Source organism: Apteryx rowi, unplaced genomic scaffold, assembly GCF_003343035.1.
Source record: "Apteryx rowi isolate R43461 unplaced genomic scaffold, aptRow1 scaffold_251, whole genome shotgun sequence".
Lineage (NCBI taxonomy): Eukaryota > Metazoa > Chordata > Aves > Apterygiformes > Apterygidae > Apteryx > Apteryx rowi.
Genome location: NW_020448875.1, coordinates 951,060 through 972,055, shown reverse-complemented (window position 1 = coordinate 972,055; position 20,996 = coordinate 951,060). Strand labels below are relative to the sequence as shown.

Genomic DNA, 20,996 nt, shown 5'->3' with positions numbered 1-20,996 from the left:
CCAGTGGGTTTTTAAGGACAAACCCTTTTCTTCCAGCTATTCTGCAGTCCCAATGCTGCAACRGTAAGGAACTGAAAAGAAATTGGCTTTGATTTTTCGTCGTCCGTCAAGGTGACAAGCATCATGAATAATGCCAAATTAGACTGCGAGTTTTACAAATCAGAGTTATTAGTAAAGTAGCTGATGCCTTTTTATACTCGATTTCTCTTTAATTCTCCTTTCCGGTGAGACTTGCCGTGGTTGCCAAAAACCTCACGCTGCTCTGATAACGGTATAAAAGTCAGTAGCTCGGAGAGCCGAAAGGGGGGCTAAGCAGGTGAGAGGAGCGCTCCGTCATCCTACCCGCGGCTCGGTGTTTGCAGTTCATTAGTCCGTGCTTAAAAATACCACGCTGCCATTGAAATCGCAGCCGGATTCATACAAACCTTGAGATTATCGCTGGCTGAACAAAATCCTTCTTTCGCTTCAGCTTGCAGATTCGCTCGTGCCCTTGGAGATTAAGCCTGGTATTTCCTTAGCCACAGTTTCTGCCGTGTTGCATACTAAAGACAACAAGCACGTGCTGCAGGTACGGTATAACGGGAGAGGGAGGAAAATCTACCCTTCTACTGGGTTTCCCGGCATCGGGGGCMCCAGCTGTACTCCTGAGGCAACCCCTCGAGCAATTCATTCCCCACTGGAGCGGAGTCCTTGGCAGATGCTTTGTCCTGGCCCGCGGCAGTGAGGAATTACACTTGGAATGGAGAGCGGGATGCGTATCAATCTCGCCGCTCTTTTTTTTTCCTTGGCCGCGTGCCTGGCTAAGATAAAAGGGGAAGCGAGATTATTCATGAAGAGAGGCTACAAATCACACTGCTGTCTTCCCTAACTCCTACACCAGGATCAGCAGCAGCCAGCCTTTCCCGGACTTACAGCTGAGGGTCRGAGGGGAGAGATGACCTAAAACATCAGAAATGTGCAGGCACTCTCTTCCTAAAGTTGCCCGGTTCCCCAAGAATCAATCTGTGCATCCTTGCACAAAGTAGAGTGAACTCCAAAGGTTCAACGAGGAGAAAATCCCTCTCTTCCTATCACCTCCTTTCGACTGACGCTGCAATTCCTGAGGCTAGCGCTCCGCAGAGGGAGACGATGCCTTGCGGACCCGCTGAGCRGTAGGGGCCCCGGTTGCCTTTTGCTCCGAAGCGTGAGCGCGCGGGGAACTCGGGGCGGCCAGACTCTGCGCCCTGCCGTCTCCCGYGCTGGGCGGCAGGGTTGGGTCCAGCCCGCTGCAATTGGGAAGAGCGCCCAAAATGTCCATCGTCTTCAACCCAAGGGCGTAAAGATCGGTTAAGGACCGAGTTGCTAGTTCGCTGAGAAATACCTGTGCTGGCACTTCCCCGGCCTGACTAACCTGGCACAGGACACATCATGGGCTTATTTTACGCAGTAATTTCTCCCCTGGTTTATTTTACAGAAATCTGTTTTTCATCTCCATGAAGTGATCAAAATTATACCAAGATCACAGGCCAGTGACTTTTCGGACATTGTTTGCAGCATGTCCAGTGCCTCCCTGTCTGTATTCGAGTTCTTCCTAAAGACTTTTACTTTTTGAGTTGAAAGTTACCCATTTCCCTCGTTCCCCAGGTAGTTACTTGCTCTTAATTTGCCAGGGTTACCCAACCCGTTCTGTCTTTTAAACTGTGATTTTCAAGGTGTTGAGTTCTTTAAAGCATGATTCCTAGGAAATATTGCAGGGCACCTGAATGCTGGAATAGAAAGCTTCAGCCTTGAACTGAGTCGAGCAGGCCTTCTGAGATGATAGAAACTTGAACTAAAAATGCTTTTTTTTTTTTCCTTTGGTTTTCTGGAAATGGCGTCTTGTGCGCTCAGAGCTGCAGCGGAGTCCAGGGCTGRGTTTCCTCTCTCCCCTCCAACACTGCGATATTCCCCCTTAGTCACTGAGAACAAAAATCAATATTCCTTTTCTATCTATCTATCTCGCACGCTTGTTACTCCAGGTGAATTGTAATAAGCCGATGTGATTCACTCTCTCACCATGCACTTTCTCATCCATCAGCTTCCTCCAAAACCTCCACAACCCCCCGCCAGCAAGAAGAGAAAGCGAGTGAGCGATGACGTGCCGGAGTGTAAGCCTCTGAAGCCRTTGCTGAGTGGCTCCATTCCTGTGGACCAGTTTGTGCAGACTCTGGAGAAGGTAATAAGCCTTTGGTGGCAGGCAAGGTTCAAATCTCTACAGACCCCCAGAAAGCTGCTGTTTTGCTAGCAGGGAGAGGAAAAGTAATTTTAGTGCGTCTTGAAACGGAGAGGAAGTAGTGAGCTGGGAAAGTACTTTGGGGAATGCGTATCCCCGTGCTGAACATGGAGGGAATATTTCCCTGGGGAGACATGTCCTGATGTCAGTCATTTCCTCCTGGTTTCCCATGGAAGCAGAGCTTTTGGGGTCACTGTGTAGGGAGGCTTTTCCCCAAGTATCTTTTGGACTCATCAGTTGATTTCCAATAAATTTGAACAGCTGGGAGGAGATCTCAAAAGTATGTAATTTCCTACAAGTTTTGGGAAAAAATGGGTGTGACGGAGTGAAGAAGAGATCCTGTAAATGCCACAACTGATAGAAAAGCTTTCTGGAGAGCTGCAGGACAGAGGGTTTGCTGGTTGAACACGTGGAAGGTTGGTTACTGGTCTACGAAGCCCTGTTCTACCTTCCTTAATTGCCTGGAGAAAATGGGTAGGAAGAAGGGCAGGACCGTCGGTGAGGAAGTTTACCCAGAGATTYGGTAGGTCTCCGCTGTCCTCTTCCTTGAGGCAGTAACGCCTGGTGATCAAAACCTRCATCTCCCAGTGGATGCCCATTTTTGTAGTCATAGTCAAGAGAGCCATTTGTCCTCTTTGTCTTTCAAGACCAAGATTTTGAACTTGGCAACTGCCGTAGTGGAAAATCTTGGCCCGAGCCTCCCTGTACAAGAGTTCATCCGCCTGTATGATGAGGGTCATATTTAGCTTATCCTATGGGTGTTTCCTGCACACATCCTAGAGATCTAGGATTTCTGCAGTACCACTCTGTGGGTTTTAGCCCTTCTGCTCCTCTCTTCTCCTCCCTGCCCCCTCAGTCTTTCATCTCCACATGTTTTCCTGAGTGGCAGTAACAGCTCTCTCCTTTACTCCCTCCCCACGCAATGTCTAGCATGGTTTCAGTGATGTGAAGGTGGAGGACACGGCCAAGGGCCACATCGTACTCCTGCAGGAGGCTGAAACCCTCATTCAGATCGAGGAGGACTCCACGCACATCATCTGCGACAACGATGAACCTCTGAGGGTGAAGCTGCGTGACCTGGTTCTCAAGTTTCTGCAGAAATTTTAGCCCGTGGACATCTTGCTGCTCTGCAAGGAGACGCTCCAGAGCACCACAGTTAAGAGCTTTCCAGGGGGTGACTCCAGAGAGACTCCTGATTCAAAGAGACCAGAAACCTCCTCCCCCTTCATGGGGAAGCGAGGAAGTATTTTTAATATCTATATATTTTTTAATTTTATTTTTATCCAGTTTTGGTATGCTTTGAAGGGGATTCCTGCACTGTAAAGTTGAGTGCTGGACCTTTTAGGAGATGTGGATTGCTGAGTAAATAAATACCATGTATATTTACAAGGTCAGGGTGAAATATTGTGTGCAGGAGCAGACGTTTTTCTGTGTGACTCCTACAGCAATGTGTGCCCCAGCCCTCTACCTGGAGAAACTCTGCAGGAATACCGAAGCAATGGCCTCAGATAATAAAAGAGTTATTTTTCTCCACGCTGCTTCTTCCCAGTCACCAGATCCAGGTTCCCATATGTCCTTCTCCATTTACACTGTCCGCGTGGGTGCATTTCACTGGCTGCAGCACAAGCAGGAATGGGGAAATAAGGCCACGATTCTAAAAATAAAAGTAGAAAAAGGGGGCTGGACACATGGAAGAGCTTTGAAGTGGCGAGAACCTGGCTCTTCCACCTAAAGCAGAGGGATTTTGGAAAACCTGTAYGCTGGAGAGAATCGAGGCGTTTATGGACGCGGCAGCCTAGGTTGTTACGACCAGATTCATCCGCGCGGCTCTAGGTGCTTCGCCGAGACACTCGAGTTGGAAACCTGGTTGCTCCTGGCTCCCGCCATCGTCAGCGGAGCGAGAGGTACCGCAGGGAGGGGTTGCGGTTGCGGGGAGATGCCTGGCTCCTCGCGGTGCCCCGTCTCTGCTGGCTATCGAGGGAGCCGAGCTGTCTGAGCCGTGTCCCGTCGGTATGGAGGGGTAAGTAGCGTGAACGTGGGACCTGGAAGCCTAGCTGGGAGGCTTTCGAAAGGACGTGAAGGTAATTAAACTCCTAATGCTCCTGAAAAACCTTCAAGATTTAAGTGCCTCTTGTTTCTCCYGTCCAAAAACCTGTCGTTTCAGCCCCCCACGCTCCAAAATCCTGGTTGAAATACCGGTAGTCATTGGTACAAAGCCATCCATGTTGCGGATCCGAGGAGACTGTTCACTCCCAACGTCATGTGTTTGGGGTCGAAACTTAGTTAATAGCATTGCTTTTAAAAGCAGCTGATTTCTCAGATTTACTGCTGTTTCTTTCGTTTGTTTGTTTTTATGGGATTGTTTTGTATTTATTTGGTGTTAAAAATAAAAAGCGTAGTAAGGCTGCCAAGGAGGAAGCACAGTCTGTGGTTTGTTAAAAGCATCTGCATGCCCACCCCGCATCCGCCTGTGCTGTACGTACGCACTTGTAAGATATACCCACTCCTGCAGTTTATAGCCGTGGGCAGGCTAAGGCAGGGGAAGAGCAGCGCTGTAATAAAAGCTACTTGCTATTGCCGTTTCCGCATCATATTTCCTATGCATTAAGGACTCCTATTTGCTGGGATGTACAGACTCCAGCATCCGTACTTCTGTTTTGTGTGTGTGTCATGGGCCTGAGAGAAATAGTATCATTAAGGTGATTAAAAAAAAAAGCTTGTTGCGGGAGCATTAATCCTAATAAGGGTTTACAACAGTTGCAGTAGTTCAGCTTCTTTATCGTCGCTTGAAAATGGAAGAAAAGAATTGGATGTATTTCACCTTGTAATTAAATTTCCAAAAAGCTTGTTCATAAGCCCCAGAGGCCACGTGATGAACTCCGCTTCCCGAGGAGGCGGGGGAAAGGGAGAGGGAAGAAGGTGCTTAGTAATACATGAGTCCTTGGACGCGTCTCTCTCCCTGTTAACCAGACCAGCCCCGGCATCGGTGCCTCCAGTGGGGTCGGTCCCACAGAGGTAACCGTGGCAGCCCGGGGGAGCTGCGGATGGAGCAGGTGGACCAGCTGGCCTCCGTGCCGTCTCATGGACATCCTGAGCAGCACCAGCGTCACCTCCCTGGGGCCTCGGATGTGCCAGACGGTGGAAAGCTGGAGCCAGAGGTCGGGTCTGCCCCAGCAGCAGCTCTGCTTGTTGGAGGTGCGGGGCAGCTGAGCGAAGAGGTTTGCGCTCAGCAGCACGCCAACAGCACGGGTGGGTGGTGCCGGCAACAGTAAGCCAGGCTGGACAAGTCCTCATCTATCTGCTTGGAAAGGAGGCAGGAACATGGGGGCCCTCTGAGCAGGGCTGTTTGGGGCTGGGCTGTCTCTGGGCTGTCTCTCCCCCTGGCTATGTTACTCCAGGGCAGTGAACCCATCACCTGGGACCCATTGCTTGGGGACTCACTACCAGGACCCATCACCTGGGACCCATCAAATGGGGACCCATCACTTGAGACCCATCACTGGGGACTCATCACCACTGATCCATCACCTGGGACCCATCAGCTGGGGATCCATCACCTGGTGACCCATCACTTGGGGACTCAGCACCACTGATCCATCACCTGGGACCCATCACTCAGGGACCCATCACCAGATCTTGTGGTCTGCAGGGGACAAGGCTAGAACCTCCCTGTGCACTGGGGCCACAGCCAGGCCCCTGGTCCTGCTCACCGGGATGCTGGTGCCGTGCCTGCGCAGCACAGGGACCCACGGGCCAGAGGAGCAGCTCTGAGGGCTGCAGGGGCCTCTCAAGCACCGGGACACACCGCAGCGCCTGACGGCTATGGGAGAGAGGCAGTGGAGCGCGGGGTAACCCTGCAGCCCGGCGTGCTCCTTCGAGCGCCGGGGGCTCAACACCAGCTTCACCTGGGTGCTTCAGCTTTCGCTGGGTCCCCACGGTCAGGACAGGTCAATATTCCCATGGCACCGTGGGAATAACCCCGGGACCCTCCCGCCACCCCGGCTCCCAAGGGCCCCGGCGAGGCAGACACGGAGACGCTCTCAAGTTAAACTCTCCATTTATTGGATCCTTTTACAAAAAAACTCGACGTACGAATATTGTGCTCGTGTTGGAGGAGTGTTTTTCATTTTTCTTTTTTTCTTTCCCCCCCGCCCGCTCTCGTTTTCGATCCTGGCGCTCCCGCAGCAGCTCGCCCACCCGCGGGGAGGCAGGGAGTTCGCCGGGGCCGTGCCGGCGACGCACGGGGAGCCGCCGCGGGCGCCGCTATTTACAACACGCGGGGAGCCAAGGCGGCGGCGGCGGCGGGTCGGGGCCGCGGCGGCTCTGCTCCCAGCGCGAGCGGAAACCTCTGTCTCCCCAGGTTTTCGGGGCCTCGCGGGAGTCTCCGCTCCGATTTTTTTTTTTTTTTTTTAAAGAGACCGTGAGCCTTCAAACGCTCGATTTTGAGGATTTTTGAGGGCCTGCTTTTGAAACGAAAGGGGAATGGGAAGGCAAAAAAAAAAAAAAAAGGAAGAGGTGCACGGACCCGTCTTTCACTGCCTGGCTGCGCCACGGCCGGGAAGTCCTGCTACCTCCCCCCCCCAAAAAAAGCGCCGGCCTCCGCAAAGGACCAGCAGAGCCCAAACCCACCCGTTTGGCAGTGGCTGCTCCTGGACCTGCCCGAAACCCCCTCAGAAGCAAGGCAAAGCCCCTCGCTTGTGTTTTTAAGGAGCTTTTCAAGCAATAACGTGGGTGATGCCCCTCCAGCACCCGGCAGAGCTGCTCCCCGGCTCCCGTGTTACCGGCACAGAGCCCCAGGGCCACAAAAGCAGCCACCACAGGCAGGAGGGAAAAAAAAATCCCCCAAAGTGCTTGCTAAAAGGCCGCCCCCGCTYTCGTGCGGTGCTGGGAGCCGGGCCAGGACCCGCCGGGGCCGACCTCCTCCCTGCTCCCCCCTCGGCCCCCGGCGCCACCTCCGCGTCCTCAGTAGTAGCTGCAGGGTGAGAAGACCCTGGACGTGGCGCGCCGGAGGGTCCAAGAGCCGGAGGGGAGGAGAAGGCTGGGGACAACGGCGGTCGCCGGAGCTGCCTCGACACCGGGAATAACCTCTTCACGTCCAACGTCTCCACGCCAACCTCACCGCAGCCGCCCGCGAGCAGGCAGGCAGGTCCGGAGGGGAGGAAGGGTTGGGAGGGAGGCGGGGGGGGGAAAGAAGTAAAAAAAAAAAAAGCCTCACGCGGCAAATCTAAACCACTTTCATTTTAAATAACAATAATTATATTTAAAAAGAATGGCTGCCTTTGGCTAGCGAAGGGCCGGAGCCGCTAGCCAACGCGCCCTTCCTCAGTGTACGATCCCAGGGAGTGTCTTTTAGGAAGCCGCGAGCTGCTGCTCCGCGGGGCCGGCTCGAGTCGGTGGGGGGAGAGGTGCCCGTCTGAGTCCCCGACATCCCGCTCGCTCCGCCGGAGGGCRGCCGGACTCGACAGCAAAAGGCCTTCGGCGCTCCGAGCGCCGCCGAAAAGCCGCCCTCGCCTGCCTCCGGCCGGAGCCCGGAGAGCCCAGGGCGCCCGGCAGCCTCCTAGATGAACTTGAAGCATTTTGTCTTGTCGTGGGGCAGGCGGGTCTTGAAGAGGACCGAGTCCACGCGGAACTGGGTGTAGAGGAGCGGCATGTAGCCGTACACCTTGACGAAGAAGTTGATGCACTTGTGCCGCTCGTGGAAGTGAGAGTCGTCGTGCGACAGGGCCTGGGGGCAGCCGGGGCAGCGGAAAGTCCAGCGGGAGGTCACCTGCGGAGAGAGGGACAACTGTGGTCACCGCCGTGGCGTTAACGCGGCCCCGTGGTGCCGGCGGGGACACGGCGCCGGTTCAGCCGCCCTCGCAGGCTGCTGGGCGAGGAGGGATCCAGCCCCTCCAGCCTGGCTCCGCTGGGGAAGCCGCCCGGCGTTAACGCGAGCAGACGGGAAGTCTGGTAGCTCCCGAGCATCCTTGCCGGAGCAGAATACGGCCAGAAACGGTGCAACCACTGGGCAGAGGAGAAAGAGCAGAGGCTGGAGGGTCCCTATGGATGGGGCGAGTTGCAAGGCAGGTACTGCCTGGCCCAGGACACCTGAGACTTCCCCGAGACCAAAGGAAAAACCCAGAGATCCCGGGGAGGTGGGAAAAACCTTGCTGGTGGCAAAGCAGCCGGGGACGCGGGGACACGCTCTGCTTCACGGCAGAGGCATCGGCTCTTTGCRCTTAGCGCTCCTCGGTGCGCGACTCCAGTCTGCTCCTGAATTTGCAAGTGGCACYGTCAGAGCTGAATCCTGGCAGACTTCACAGAGCAGCTCTTACAGGAAAGGATCCTAGGGTCCGGCTTACGAACCACACGCGGAGACCTAAAGGAGGAACGATGGTCGACTAACRCTTGGTTATTTTTTTCCCGTTAAGGGTTTGAGAGGCTGTTACAGAAATTAAGACCTTGAGAGAAAGAACTCAGTGCTGAAGGGAAAGGAGGTTTGGGGACATGGGACGCGCTTAACTTCAGCCTTTACCGCCGGCAAAGCAGTCGGATTGCGAGAGCTTTAATAAAGGCTCCAAACCCTCTGCACTGAGGCACCTGCGCAAGAGGGAAGAACCCCCCCATCGCTGCTACCCGCCCCCCCGGCGCCTCGGCAGCGAGGCACCAAGGCGCGAAACCAGCCCGCGGGGACAGCGACTCAAGCGCAGCTGCCCTTTTCCCTTTGGTTTTGTTCCCCGTTTGCAGCAGCTCGGGCTGGAAGCAACAAAACGTAAATCCGAGTCAGCGGAAGGAAGCAGACGGGGCATCAGCGGGAAAGGGATCAGGCAAAAAAATCGCGCGAGCAACCGGTGCCTCCCTCCTCCCGCCCCTGCACTCACTGCGTCAGTGTCTGGTGTATGGGGATGCCGGGAAAAACCCAATTTAGGGGTGCAGGACGTGGAGCCCCAGACACGAGTGGCTGACCCGCTGCTGGATCTCACTGATGGGGACTGTCAGAGAGGGCAGATGCGTTTGCAGAAGTAATTAGCAATTCCGGGTGCCTCTGGTCTTGGGCGCCCAGGCTAAGGTCTTTTGAGGAGGCTCCAGGTTTCAGGGAGGCCTGAGAAGATGCCCTTTAATTAAAGGCCCTGCTTCTCGGTCTTGATTTGGATACCCCATTGCGGTGCCCTTTCGTTTTGGTTGGATTCTCCCACCAGCCATCCCTTCCCAGATGAAGCACCAAACTCTACAACCTCCAGTTTAGCTCCAGATGGGAAGAACAACACGCAGGAAAGCCCTCACATCACACCGATGGCTGAGACCCATCTCCAAGGCAGCTGGCCGGTGATGGTGAGACATGTGCGGGGCGGTAAAGAGCAGGCCTGCCAGCAGCAATGAAGAGAAGAACGATACGCATCCTAAACTCATGCGCAAAACTCTTCGCGCTCGTTTGTTATCATGGGGCGGGGAAATTGCAGCTGGGCTCTAGTGCTTGTGTCAACCTTACACACACAAGATGGGCCTAAATGTCCCGGGAAATCCAGAAAAGAACAGCAAGGGAACCATTTCTACTTGTGCTTGTGCAAGAATGAAGTTTGTCTCTTAGGAACTAACGGCTCTACGGGCCACTGCTGGCCCAGGAAACCCTTCAGCCGGAGCTGCAGTAAGTTGAACCCCAACTCATCCAACTTGCCGGGTTGTATCATCAACAAATCGCTGTTTCCCCTGAAACGCAAAGTCCGGTACAAACTGCTGCCCGGTGTCTTACCTTTATGGGAGGCTTTCTYGTGAGGTGAGAGACGAGGAAGTTCATGGCGATGTCCTCGCAGTTGATGTACTCATCCACCATGTCGCGGATGGCTTGCGGCATCACGTAGGAGTACAGGTAGGCGTAGTACTGAGAGGGACAGAGAGGGGCAACGTTGCTCGAGGAGGGCCAAGGCAGAGAGCGCCCACCTCCCTCCCGCTGGTGCCACCTCCGGGGTTTGCACCGCTTCTCTCCGCTTGCTGCCCGGGGAGGCAGGCTCGGGGGCTCTCAATCGCTCGCCCCTTCCAAGAGCAACCGCGTTACCAGCAAACAGGCTCCGGTTCCTCCGGAAAGGCGGTGGAGCGGGCGGCCGCGGTAGCTCACCTTGTGGAAGAAGGCAGCACCAGTGAGCACCATCGAGAGCTCGCACGAGTAGTTGGAGTTGTAGAGCCAGGACTGATGGGGGATGTCCCACGCGTGGTAGCGCCCCGGGAAGCCCACGATGCGGTCCCTCGCCTCTCGCCAGACCCTGCCAACCAGAACCGTTTCAGTGAGATGTGGCGAAGCTGGGGGAGAAGCCTGGCTCTGGCTAATCTCCGTTCCACGCAGCCGGCCACGACGGTGCCCTCGGTGCCAACGGACCCAGACCAGCTCCCACGAGAGGGGCTGCAGATGATGGAAACATTTATACACCAAAGAACGGCCAATGTACGTTGGGCACCCACCATCATTAAAGCGTGCAACCGCTTTGCCTGCAAGCTCATTTAATTTTTTATAAAATCACAGACAATTCCAACAGGCAAAAGACGTCTTTTTACCTGTTTAGTACAGGTTTGCCAGCTCCTGCTTTCCACCGTCAGCAGGAGGGACCGGCCGGCACAGCTGCCCGCGTGGGTACACACACGAGAACGTCTCTCACCGAGATAACTCGGCTTTCTTTCCCACTGTACTGCAGGATACGGCCAAACCGAGAAGCCGTGGCTTTTACAGACGCCCAGAATTAGCTGGCCGCCTCTGCAAAATCCTAACCGGGTGCCTGAAGCATCACTGAGGCAGCTCTCCTGATCAGGGGCCCCGAGCGCGGCCCCACAGCCATTGGTGCGAGGCCAAGCTTCTCACGTTGGTCCTCTTCCAGAGGGCAACACGCGTCTGCCCGGCTGATTCACAGCGAAGGAACGTGCTCCTAAGCGACCTATGGGATCTTCTACAGGCTCAAAAAGAAAACACACAGAAAACCCTGATGACCCCAAACTGGTTTTTGAAGTGGGCAGAGAACGGAGGAACCCAACTTCTGGCCTCTTCCTCCAACCTTCTCCCTGTGTCTTTGCAACCTCCAGAGGCTCCGTTTCCTCCTCCGTGAAGTCAAGACGACCTGAAGCTCCCTTAAGAAGGCCGCTGCGAGGGCGCAGGACCCCGGGGTCTGCAGACGGAGGGCACCCAACACCACCGACTCTTCCTCTTTACAGCCACAAGAGCGTGCCCGACTCTGCTTCCCACCCCAGACCTGCACCCGGCGGCTTTCCCCGTCATCAGGGGACAACCTCGGCGACGGCTCCTTCACCCGAACCACCCGCTCGCCGCTGGCACTAGGCTTGGGTTCGAACCGTGAGGTCCGCCTGCGAGAGCGTGGCCTTGTTTAATATTCCGTGCTCATCCGACGCGCTCCCTCCCGGAGAGAAATCCCACCGGAGAGTGGGAACACTGTCAGGAATAATTAAGCAAAATGTCAGTGCCTAATGTCCAACCTGGGAAATAAATCCGTCTTTCTCTCGCAGGGCTGCTGGCTTTTCCTTTTTTTTTTTTTTTTTTAAGCTCATTTGATCCAATCTAGCTAATCGTGGCCCACGCTGCCCCTCCAGCGGGAACTCGGTGACTCTGGGTGACGGGAAACAGGTCCCGCAAGGGAGGCCGTTGACCACGGAAGGGTTTTCCCTTCTTCCCAGGCACAAAATAGGGCAACGAGAGGCCTTTTTTGCTCGTGGGGCCGCGCGGGAGCTCCCAGCTCATCCCGCCGTCCCCTCCCTGGCCGCGAGGAACAGAAACGATCGCTGMGGGGCAATCGCAGGCTGCCGAGGCGACCCCGTTTCGGAGCCCTGAGCATTTCTTACATTTACTAACACAGCAAGGGGCAAAAGATCCTCTTGCTGTCATATCCTCTCATCAAATTAATGAAAATCCAATATAACCTGGTCATGCAAAGTGAATAATTAAGACTGCCAGCAGCTCCACTGGCACTGTGCTCCCAGCGCGCACGAGGCTCCTATCGACCCGACGTGAGTGTTTCGAAAAGCTGGAGCACAAACTCCTCGCTTCACTTCTCCCACGTCCCACTTTCGTATGAGGGCGACACGTTCCTTCCCAGCTAAGCAACAGGAAAAAAAAAAGGATTTCTCCGGCGAAGCGTTGTGCATGGACTCCCCAGAAAGGTCTGCTGCAGCTGGATGCCTCCCTCCGGCTTGCCGCTGAACGGCAAAGGGAGGAAGAAGAGGCTCCCAGCCCCAAGAACTACAATCTGCTGCAAAGTTTGGAGAAAACATGGTTATTCCCGGGCAGTGGTTTGGCCTCCGGGACACTGAACACTTTCCTGGCCAAGTGAGTGTTTTTCTGCAGCGCTTGTTGGCTTTCCAGGCGTTTCTGCCTTTTAATCTCCCTCCCAACGCTGAGCTGACCCGTCTTTGTGTGAAGGGCGAGCGCCCCATCCGTCTTTTCCAAGCTCTACGGAAAAGACCACCAAAATAGCTCTCGCATCCCTATGTCACGTTGACCGAAGAGGGTGGCAGCCCGCTGCTAGCACCCAAGCATCTTCCAACGCTCTAAGTGTCCCGGCCTTGCTGATAGCGCGTGAAGGCATCAGTGAGGCTGCGGTGCAACGTGGTTTCTTGGATTTGCTTTCCAGTTTCCTTCCTGAACACCCTTGGAGGTCAGCCCTCCCTGAAAACATGACGGGAATGCTACCAAAATGGCAAAAAGCAGAGTCACAGCTGGGCGCCGTGAGACTCAGGGCTGCCTGAGCAACCCGAATTCAGCCCGCGTGCGTGCAGTCATTAAACAACCATTAGCACGTTTAACTCCTCCAGAGTCCGGCTGCAAAGCCGTGGGATGGGACCTCCTAGGCCCAATCCGGGCCCCGGCTGAACAGACCGCAGGCGTCGCTGCGGAGGCGCTCGGCTACTCACCGAAAGCCGAACATGATCTCGTCGTGGCGGAGGTGAGCGTCATCGTCGATGGACAGGATGGCCTCCGTCTCGATCTCGTCCCACGGCAGGAACCGGTTGTTCAGGCTGTTCTTCTCTGTGCGGACAACCTAGGAGACAAACACGCGATGGTACGGCGGCACAAACACGGATGAGATTTAGGGGCAGGGGCTTCGCGCCCCGTTAGCGGGCATGTTTCAGCATTGCTTTGCGGCCCCAGAGGTTGGGAAAACCTCCCTAAGCGAAAGGTAGCGGCTCTCGCTCCGGTTTCCAGCCCTTTCGCCTGCAGCCTCCTGCCCATCTCCCGAGACCGCCGCTGCCGGACCCGATCCTCGCGCCGGATACCCGCTGGAAATGCTGTATTGGTGACTCCCGCTCCGTCTCGCGCCGCTAACGCCGGGAGCCCGACAGCCCCTGCAGGAGGTCAGCTCTGCCCAACGCCACGCGAAGCCATACCCGATTTCCCCCTCTTCTTGCCGGCACCTTTCGGTTTGGACCTTCTCCCTCCCCGGCTCTCCGAGTTTTCGCTCGCCCGTCCCCAAAGCTTTTTGCACGCAGCCCTGGCTGATGTATCGTTATTCAACCCCAAACCCGCCGGTTCACTGGCTCTCCTCTGCACAGCCGCTCCGGTTTAAAAATAAAGTCCAGCCCGGTGAAAAGAATAAGGCGTCATGGCAATAAAACTCCATTAACTACGATTACATTTGATCACATTAAAAAAAGCCCACGCTGAAACCATTAACAGTGGAAAATATTTGTATCGGGGATCTGCGTGACAGCTGATACGATTAAATTCCCATGGAAAGGCAGCATTAGTGCCTTCATCCATCAGTAGCTACTGGGGGGGGGGGAACGGAACATTTGATGAAAACGCATTAAAATATTGCACTGAAGAGCCATCAAAAGCATGAGCAATTTCCAGCAGGGAGGTGAGGAAATTACGCAGCCGTACTCTGCRGAGGATCAGGGCCAGAGCCGAGGCGGCAGCGCTCGCACGCCGGGAGGGCCGCGATCCAAGGGGAGGCTCGGGCAACGCCGCGGCCGTGATTTCTTCCCCCTCTCCCTCCCCGACGCAGGGGAGCAAGGCAAAATCCGTATGGATGAATCCTGAGTCCGTTAGCGTGACCCATCAGGAATACCTGCTCTACGGGGGAAGTGATGGTTTGCAGGAATCCCGGTGGAAACGGGTGACGAGGAGGGACGCGGGAGAGGAGGCAACTTCCCACGCCCCGACGCAGGGAGGCTGCTCCTGGGAGAAGTGGGCAATCAGGTAGCTCAGACTTAACGGGAAGACGGGAATCGAAACCCAGGGGGGTTGGAGCGGACACACCAGGAGCTGAAGGAAGGCTCCAGGCGCAGAAGCCCGGCCACATTCAGGCCAAGGAGCACCTAGACCCAAGTCGGCCAGCGCAAGAAGATCACCTCGCTAAGACCAGCGTGCCATGGGCATCATCTGGATGTGTCAGTTGGGAAGGGTGAGGAGCCAAGAGCGGTCCCCCGATTGCTGCGACAAGGAGAATTTAGATATTCTCCTCCCTCACCACCCCCTGTATCTGCATCCGCCTTTAGCAAACACAAGTGATCTTGCTGCTGCTCCAGGACCAGCTTTGCTGGCTCAAGAGAGGCACCGCAACTCTTCCGGATGGGAAGAGCACGTAGGCGAGTCTATAGGATGACAAGACCAAGTCTGTAGGACGACAAGATCTGAGTCTATAGGGTGACAAGACCATGAGTACGTTCCAGGCTGACGCTGCCAGCTGTCCCTTCCCTGCGGCTGGGTCACATTATAGCGTCAGGATCCTTGTTCCAAAAGGAACATGATGCTAAAGGACCGAAGCAAGGAAAAGAACTTAATATTATGGGCAAAGCAAACCCCAGAAGGTGCTCATCAGACAGGGCAGAAAACCAGACCTCGGCGGGGGGAGCTGGGCAGCTGTAGAGGAACACACACATTTCTCCTTGTTAACTTAGAGCCACTAACCCCCATTTCCAGCCCTGCCCTAATTAATCCTGAATGCATTATGGCATTTACAGGATCACCATTTTATTACGTGAGCGGTAAATGGAAATTTTCTGCCACCCACGCATGGCCGGCTCCTTTCCTGCCTGGCACGCCAGCTCCCGATTGCTTCGTAAAGACTTAAGTCAGCATCAGGACCGGCAGCTATTGTAAAAACCGCTCGAGAGGAGCTTTCGCAGTCTCTGACACGGGCAAGGGCCCCTCCGGTAAATCACAGCCCATCTTCAGCGCGGAGCTATTCATCACRCGCTCCAGCTACCAACGGCACCAAATGGGTTTCAGTCCCTAGCGGGCRTCACGCTGCATTTTGGAAAGAAGCATCCTTTCTCCGCATGAAGCCTTGCGAGAAACCCTGACCGTTAATAAATTCTGAATGAGCGTCTTCCCTCCCTTTGCAGATCTTGCTTTCTACGAAGTTTACTGAGCTACTAAAAACAGCGCTGATATAATTTATCCTCCTGGTAAAGCAAGAATGCAGACCATGCTGCGTCTCTGCTATTAAGACGGCATTTGCCAATACAGCTTTATCTCATTGAAGCCTGTGGGTGTCCTACTCATTAGCATTAACGGAAGTTGGATCGAGTCCATARTAAATTGATATAATGCTTTCCAGGCAAGGTCCTGCCTGAAGATCCTGCTTTACCGGTTGAAGACGCATGAACAGATAAAGGACCAAAGAAGAGCGAGAACCACTAGGCTGAGTCACAGAAATATTTTCTCCCTTACAGATACGCTAAGAAACGGGTACAACTTGGCATTTAGCAGATGCCCACTGCTGAGGGTCTTCATTTCAGCTTCTCAAGAAGGATCCAGGTACAGCATCTCAAATGTCAAATCATTTCTGCTCCCAAAAGCTGAAAGAGGGCAGAGGTTTTGCCAACAGCACAGTCCCAGATTTCATGGTCAAGCTGCTCCCAAAGTTCCTCCACCGCCAGAGGGTACTCATGACACCTGTACTTTTTAGCATCACCAATTTTAAAAGGGATCGTGCAAAAGTTTAAAGAGAGACGAGGGTCAGATTGGAGATTTTGCTGCTATTCAAAATCAAAGGAGAGGTAACGATGCAATGATCAGCTACAGGGGTCTGAAGACCCCACAAAGTTGAGGCTGTTTCTAGCTGAGATCTTGAGTCAGGCCCACCGTCTTTTGCTGTAAAGCTCTGGACGCGAAGCCAAACACAACACAAATCCTGCAAGAGGCATGTTTCGGGTTACTCCGTCACGCCTGCAGCTTTGCAGGTCTGGAACTGCAAGCGTTGAGCTTTTGCATTTCGCAGGGACTAGGTGCACTGGTAACACGGCACTACCCTTCGCCTGCGAGTGTTTAAGATGTAAGCAGCTTGTAAATCGATAGGTTCCAAGGAAACGCGGGCAAACCTTATTGATTGACTTGTTGTTTTCCTGTAACTTGCTGACCAATAACATGATGCAACTACTGTCAATCGTGAAAGTGAAGTGGATCCTGGCGGAAACATCGGAAATCGGGGGCCCTAAACGCTGGAGAAATCAGCGCACTGGCATTAAACTCTTCTGCGAAGAGAAGGATGCTCCAAAGGGGCTGAACGCCGCCGAGCCTTGATAAGCGCATTCGCTTCCTTACGTTAGCTCCAGCAAAAGTTAGCAGGAACTTAAAGCTATTGACTTTGATGCCTTCCCTTCAGAGGAACTACTCTGATTTACAGCATTTGAGGATACAGCTAACTGTCATCAGGCATCTTTTCAGGAACTTATGGAAAATGCACACTTTCCCCTCGGGTGTCGACACCACGGGAGCAATCAGGGACCCTTCAGGCAGCAGCAGTCTGTGATGGGAAGGCTGGAGCTGAGAAGCAACATGTTCTTCCCACCTCCCTGCTCACCAGCGATGGTCCAGGGTGGTGCCTGCTACTGCTCCCCAGGCAAGAAGAGTTTCAGGCTTGACCACATACACTGCACCCTGAGCCGTGGAAACGGGAGCACCGAGTTATTAGGCCGAAAATATAATTCTTTAGCAACATAAAAGTAAATTTGGGGGAAATTTTTAATCTTGTAAAAACAGGTTGGGTGGAGTGGGACGAGTACTTGATTCAGGGATTTTAAACATTCTTATCTCCTCAAAAGTCTTTACATTTCAACAGGGTTCTGAAAACACCGGGTTTGTCAGGCATGAAAAGGACATTACGGGGATAAATGTATTCTGAAGCTTATTAGGCTGAGTGAAAAAAGAAAGGTTATTGTATCAGCAAAGTATAAAAAAACCTCAGTCCTCCCCCTCACATGGCATTAAGTGAGATTTAGCATTTTTCCATGACTTCATCAAAAACTTAAAATACAACCAAATGACACTTTATCCTGCCGTGCCCTGGGCCAGAGGGATCTCAAAGCACTCGTCCGGGACTACCAAATTAATCTCCTTCCATGGGCTGTGTGGCTGGGCGGGGAGAAAAAGCAGGCGGATACTGTGGTGACCAAAATCTATAAATATAGACAAGGGGCATGCTACGTTGCCAAATTCAGGAACTTATAGGCCAGAAGGGGCCGCTTGATCATCTTGTGCGACCTCCTTACGCGGCGGACTAGGGGACTTCACCCAGCTCCTCTGAACGTCTCTGATCACAAGGCACCATCACACGGCAACTCAGACAAAATTACAAAGTCAAAAGATCAAACTTCATGACACCAGCTGAACTCTTAATTGCTTTCATGGGAACCCGCAGCAGGTCACCGGCTGGGGTCAAGCCAGCAGTAAGTTTAAGGCCAAAAGGACCCTCAGGTCTTCTGCATAACCCAGGTCACAAGGAGCCCAGCTCAGACCTGAGCTGTTGCCGGTCAAAGGATCTCTGCTGGAAAGGCATCTCCTCTCCATCCAAGGACAACCGGGAGAATCCATCCTTTCTCCAAATAGCTGCCAAGATGTTCAGTCTCCAACATTAACTGCTGGGGTCTCGCTTCTCATTTTGAACCGTCTAGTCTCCGCTTCCATCCATAGCCCATTGCAGTGCTTTTTCCGCCCTGGAAAAGGAGTTAGGCCCCATAATCAAACCCTCCCTCAGCTCTTTTCCAAACAGATTGAGCTCTCAATCTCTCAGCCCCAGGCTGCTTCTCCTGCCCTTCAATCATTTTAATGACTCCTTTCTACGCAATCTTATTTCTCAACAGTCTCGAGCCAAGAGCTCCGTGAAAACCCAACAAAAGATGCTCCTTCGGCAAAGGGCGAAGCRTGCGCCGAAACGCTGTGCTCTGGCAACCCAGAGACTCAGCAGCTGCCGTTTCCTGAGGGGAGCAAACCAGCGAGGAGAAGGTGAAATGAGCCGGCGAGTTAGAAGAAAGGCAGAAAGACGTCTCCCGAAAGGCCATCTCCCGTTGGAGCACACGCTGAGACTCCAAACACGGATCAGAGCACGGCATCATTTTTAGGATCTGCGCACAAACCCCAGCCCCTTCAGACTCAAAACTACACCAGGTTTTGCACTTCTGGCTGCCTTTTTTTCTGGTTACTCTTGGCTTTTGCTTCGGATTTTCTTTTTTCTTAACATCTCTGCCATCAGTTAAATTACCAAATGTAGAGCTGCACAAAAATGCTGGCACGGCCCCAGCTCCAAATCTTTAGTCCCCCTAAACAGATTGCAAACTTTTAAGACAAACTGCAAGACAGAAAAAGCCTCTGAGCACCTTACACACCACACTGGAAGTTTCTGGCCTCTTCAGCAAGTTCATTCAAGGTGATTCAGCTCCACAAGTTTTTTTGACTCAAAGAGCACAACACCCCACACCTCTAAGCAAGCCAGTTTACTAATGCCAATTTGTTCCTGGTGTTATTCATAGTCACGTTAGCCAAATGGACCTTCAAAATGTTATGCAGAACTAAAACAAGGTATAAATCTAGAGTCTGTTCAGCAATAGTGCCCCTAACCAGCACTGATATTTTATATTATGTTTTTATACGTAAATACAAAAATGCAGTAAAATCGGTATCTTCTAGCCATCTCCTTGCTAGTGAGGCTTTACATTTAAGCTTTAAATTAAGTGTCACGTATAATTTGATGGTGAAAATATGAAGAGTGCCCATGCCCTTGGAGAAATTCTGACAGCTCAACTTAGTGAGCTGGATTGATTTCTGGGCAAAGAGCAAACTCTGCAAGAAACCACGAACCTCATCACTCACGTCAGGTCTTCATCAGAAAAAAACAAAAGGATGTCCTTAGCAGAGCTCGATAATTTGGGGAGACAGAGAACAAGTTCTCAGAAAAGGATGAGTTTCTGCCATTCTCATGTTCACGGTAATTCAACCCAAGCGAGCTGCATGTCACCACAGCCAGAGTGGGCATGGGGACACCACGAGCTCCCCTTCACTGAGAAGTTCTGAATTACAGCACCAAGACCCGGGAGCCGAACACATCTCCCTCTTGTGCCTGAAGAGCTGACCTCCAGCTACGCTTTGAAGGAAACCGCAGCGAGCTCCTGCCAGCACAGCGCTCTGGGGGAGACGTGGAGTTACAGCACTGTCAGCCTCTTTTCTTGGCACCGTCTTCGCAAGTTTTAGTAGGATTCACTGAGGCGTCTCCTGCTTTGCAGGTGAGCGTCCCAGCCAGAGGCTCCAGGTTTGTGCCCTCTCCTTTCTGCGCTGTCCCAACTGCTCTGGACCTAGCCTGATGGCCCCAGCACCGAGCGCGGGGTAGGGCTGCAGGCAGACCACGTCTCACATCCAGCAGTGCCAGGGCAAGAGCCGGTCCCAGTGGTGCCCTTCCCTTCCGAGGAGCTGCTGGAGCRATTCTTGGGAACGTCCTCAGTCCACGGGAGGACAAATCCACTCAGATTGCCAGGCTGTTAAGAACCAGTCAAACTAGGCCTAACAGAGGTGAGGGAGGGCTCCATTAGCAGGATCTGGGAGACAGTCGACTCCAGCAGAGGGGGAATAGCAAGCAGGCACGAACAGATCCATTTGTCCTTACCCGCAACTATTCTGTAATCGGCCTTTTTTTTTTTTTGACTCGTATTTTAGACAAAACTGGACAGTCTCCAAAAAAGCCAGAGAGAACAACAAATAGGCGACGCTCTCCCAAGCAACGGGTGAAAAATCCTGGCTGCTCCGTGCAACAGCACGTACGGGGATCCATGCGTCCCTCCCTACGTGGCGTTTTCCATTCTCCATACGTGGTGTGAAAAGCAACCGTGGTGATGGCATTTCAGAGTGACCGGCCGGCACTTGCTTCTCCGCGACGCCAGCCAGAGATGCAGCTGGGCAAGATGGCAAGTCTGCCTGGTCCCAAAAGTCAACAGCATCTTGGAGGCTGTGCCATCCTGCGGGAGCAGAGCTGTCAAAATGGATTTGCACCAGCCAGCAGGGATTTTGGCCATCAGGAGAAGATCCGTATGGAAATGACGCACCTGAGGTTCACTCTTTTACAGATGGTTTTTATTCCGATTTTTCTCTCGCTCCCTGTTACCTTCCGCTCGTTTAACAAACGAGGGAGCTGGAAAGAGAAAAGCAGCCAGCCCCAATGCCAGGGCAGCGGGTGCGCTCGTTGGCTGTGCAGCGAGAAGTCAAGCTCGCTTTGCCAAAGCAGCTGATGGAGAGAAGGAAAGAAGCTGTTACCATGGCCACACGCGCCACCAAAAATCTCTCGAGCCCTCTGCACATTCCCAGCGTGGAAGACACTTGTGTGAGTCACACAGTCCAGACCGAGACGGCAGTCTTCCTTTCAGAAATACCAAGATTTTAGGTCTTTTTTTTTTTTTTTTCCATCCCTGATTTTAAGTTCTCAGCATTTCATCACTACCAACAGCTCGTGGGCAAACTGAGACAGTCCGCCAAACCTGGTGAGATGCCCAGGGCTCTCAGCCC

At 53.5% G+C, this 20,996-nt stretch overlaps 2 protein-coding genes across 5 annotated transcripts in view; one reads left to right on the top strand and one right to left on the bottom strand.

Annotated features, from left to right (window-relative positions):
• Positions 1-4,830, top strand: part of INTS9 (integrator complex subunit 9) — a 67,684-nt gene extending 62,854 nt beyond the window's left edge. Inside the window, exons 14-16 of one of the 2 annotated variants that reach the window (XM_026066967.1) lie at positions 470-568; positions 2,057-2,194; positions 3,182-4,830. In XM_026066967.1, coding sequence (XP_025922752.1) covers positions 470-568; positions 2,057-2,194; positions 3,182-3,358 — 414 coding nt within the window. In that variant the 3' untranslated portion in view covers positions 3,359-4,830. The remainder of the gene's footprint in view (positions 1-469; positions 569-2,056; positions 2,195-3,181) is intronic. The other variant, XM_026066965.1, reaches the window with a different exon arrangement.
• A 1,461-nt stretch (positions 4,831-6,291) lies between these two features.
• EXTL3 (exostosin like glycosyltransferase 3) overlaps positions 6,292-20,996 on the bottom strand; it is a 123,512-nt gene continuing 108,807 nt past the window's right edge. For 2 of the 3 annotated variants that reach the window (XM_026066969.1, XM_026066968.1), the window contains 4 exons: positions 13,136-13,263; positions 10,344-10,488; positions 9,981-10,109; positions 6,292-8,018 (listed from right to left, as the gene is read on the bottom strand). In XM_026066969.1, the coding sequence (XP_025922754.1) occupies positions 7,809-8,018; positions 9,981-10,109; positions 10,344-10,488; positions 13,136-13,263 (612 nt within the window). In that variant the 3' untranslated portion in view covers positions 6,292-7,808. Of the gene's footprint in view, positions 8,019-9,465; positions 9,595-9,980; positions 10,110-10,343; positions 10,489-13,135; positions 13,264-20,996 lie in introns of all 3 variants that reach the window. The other variant, XM_026066970.1, reaches the window with a different exon arrangement.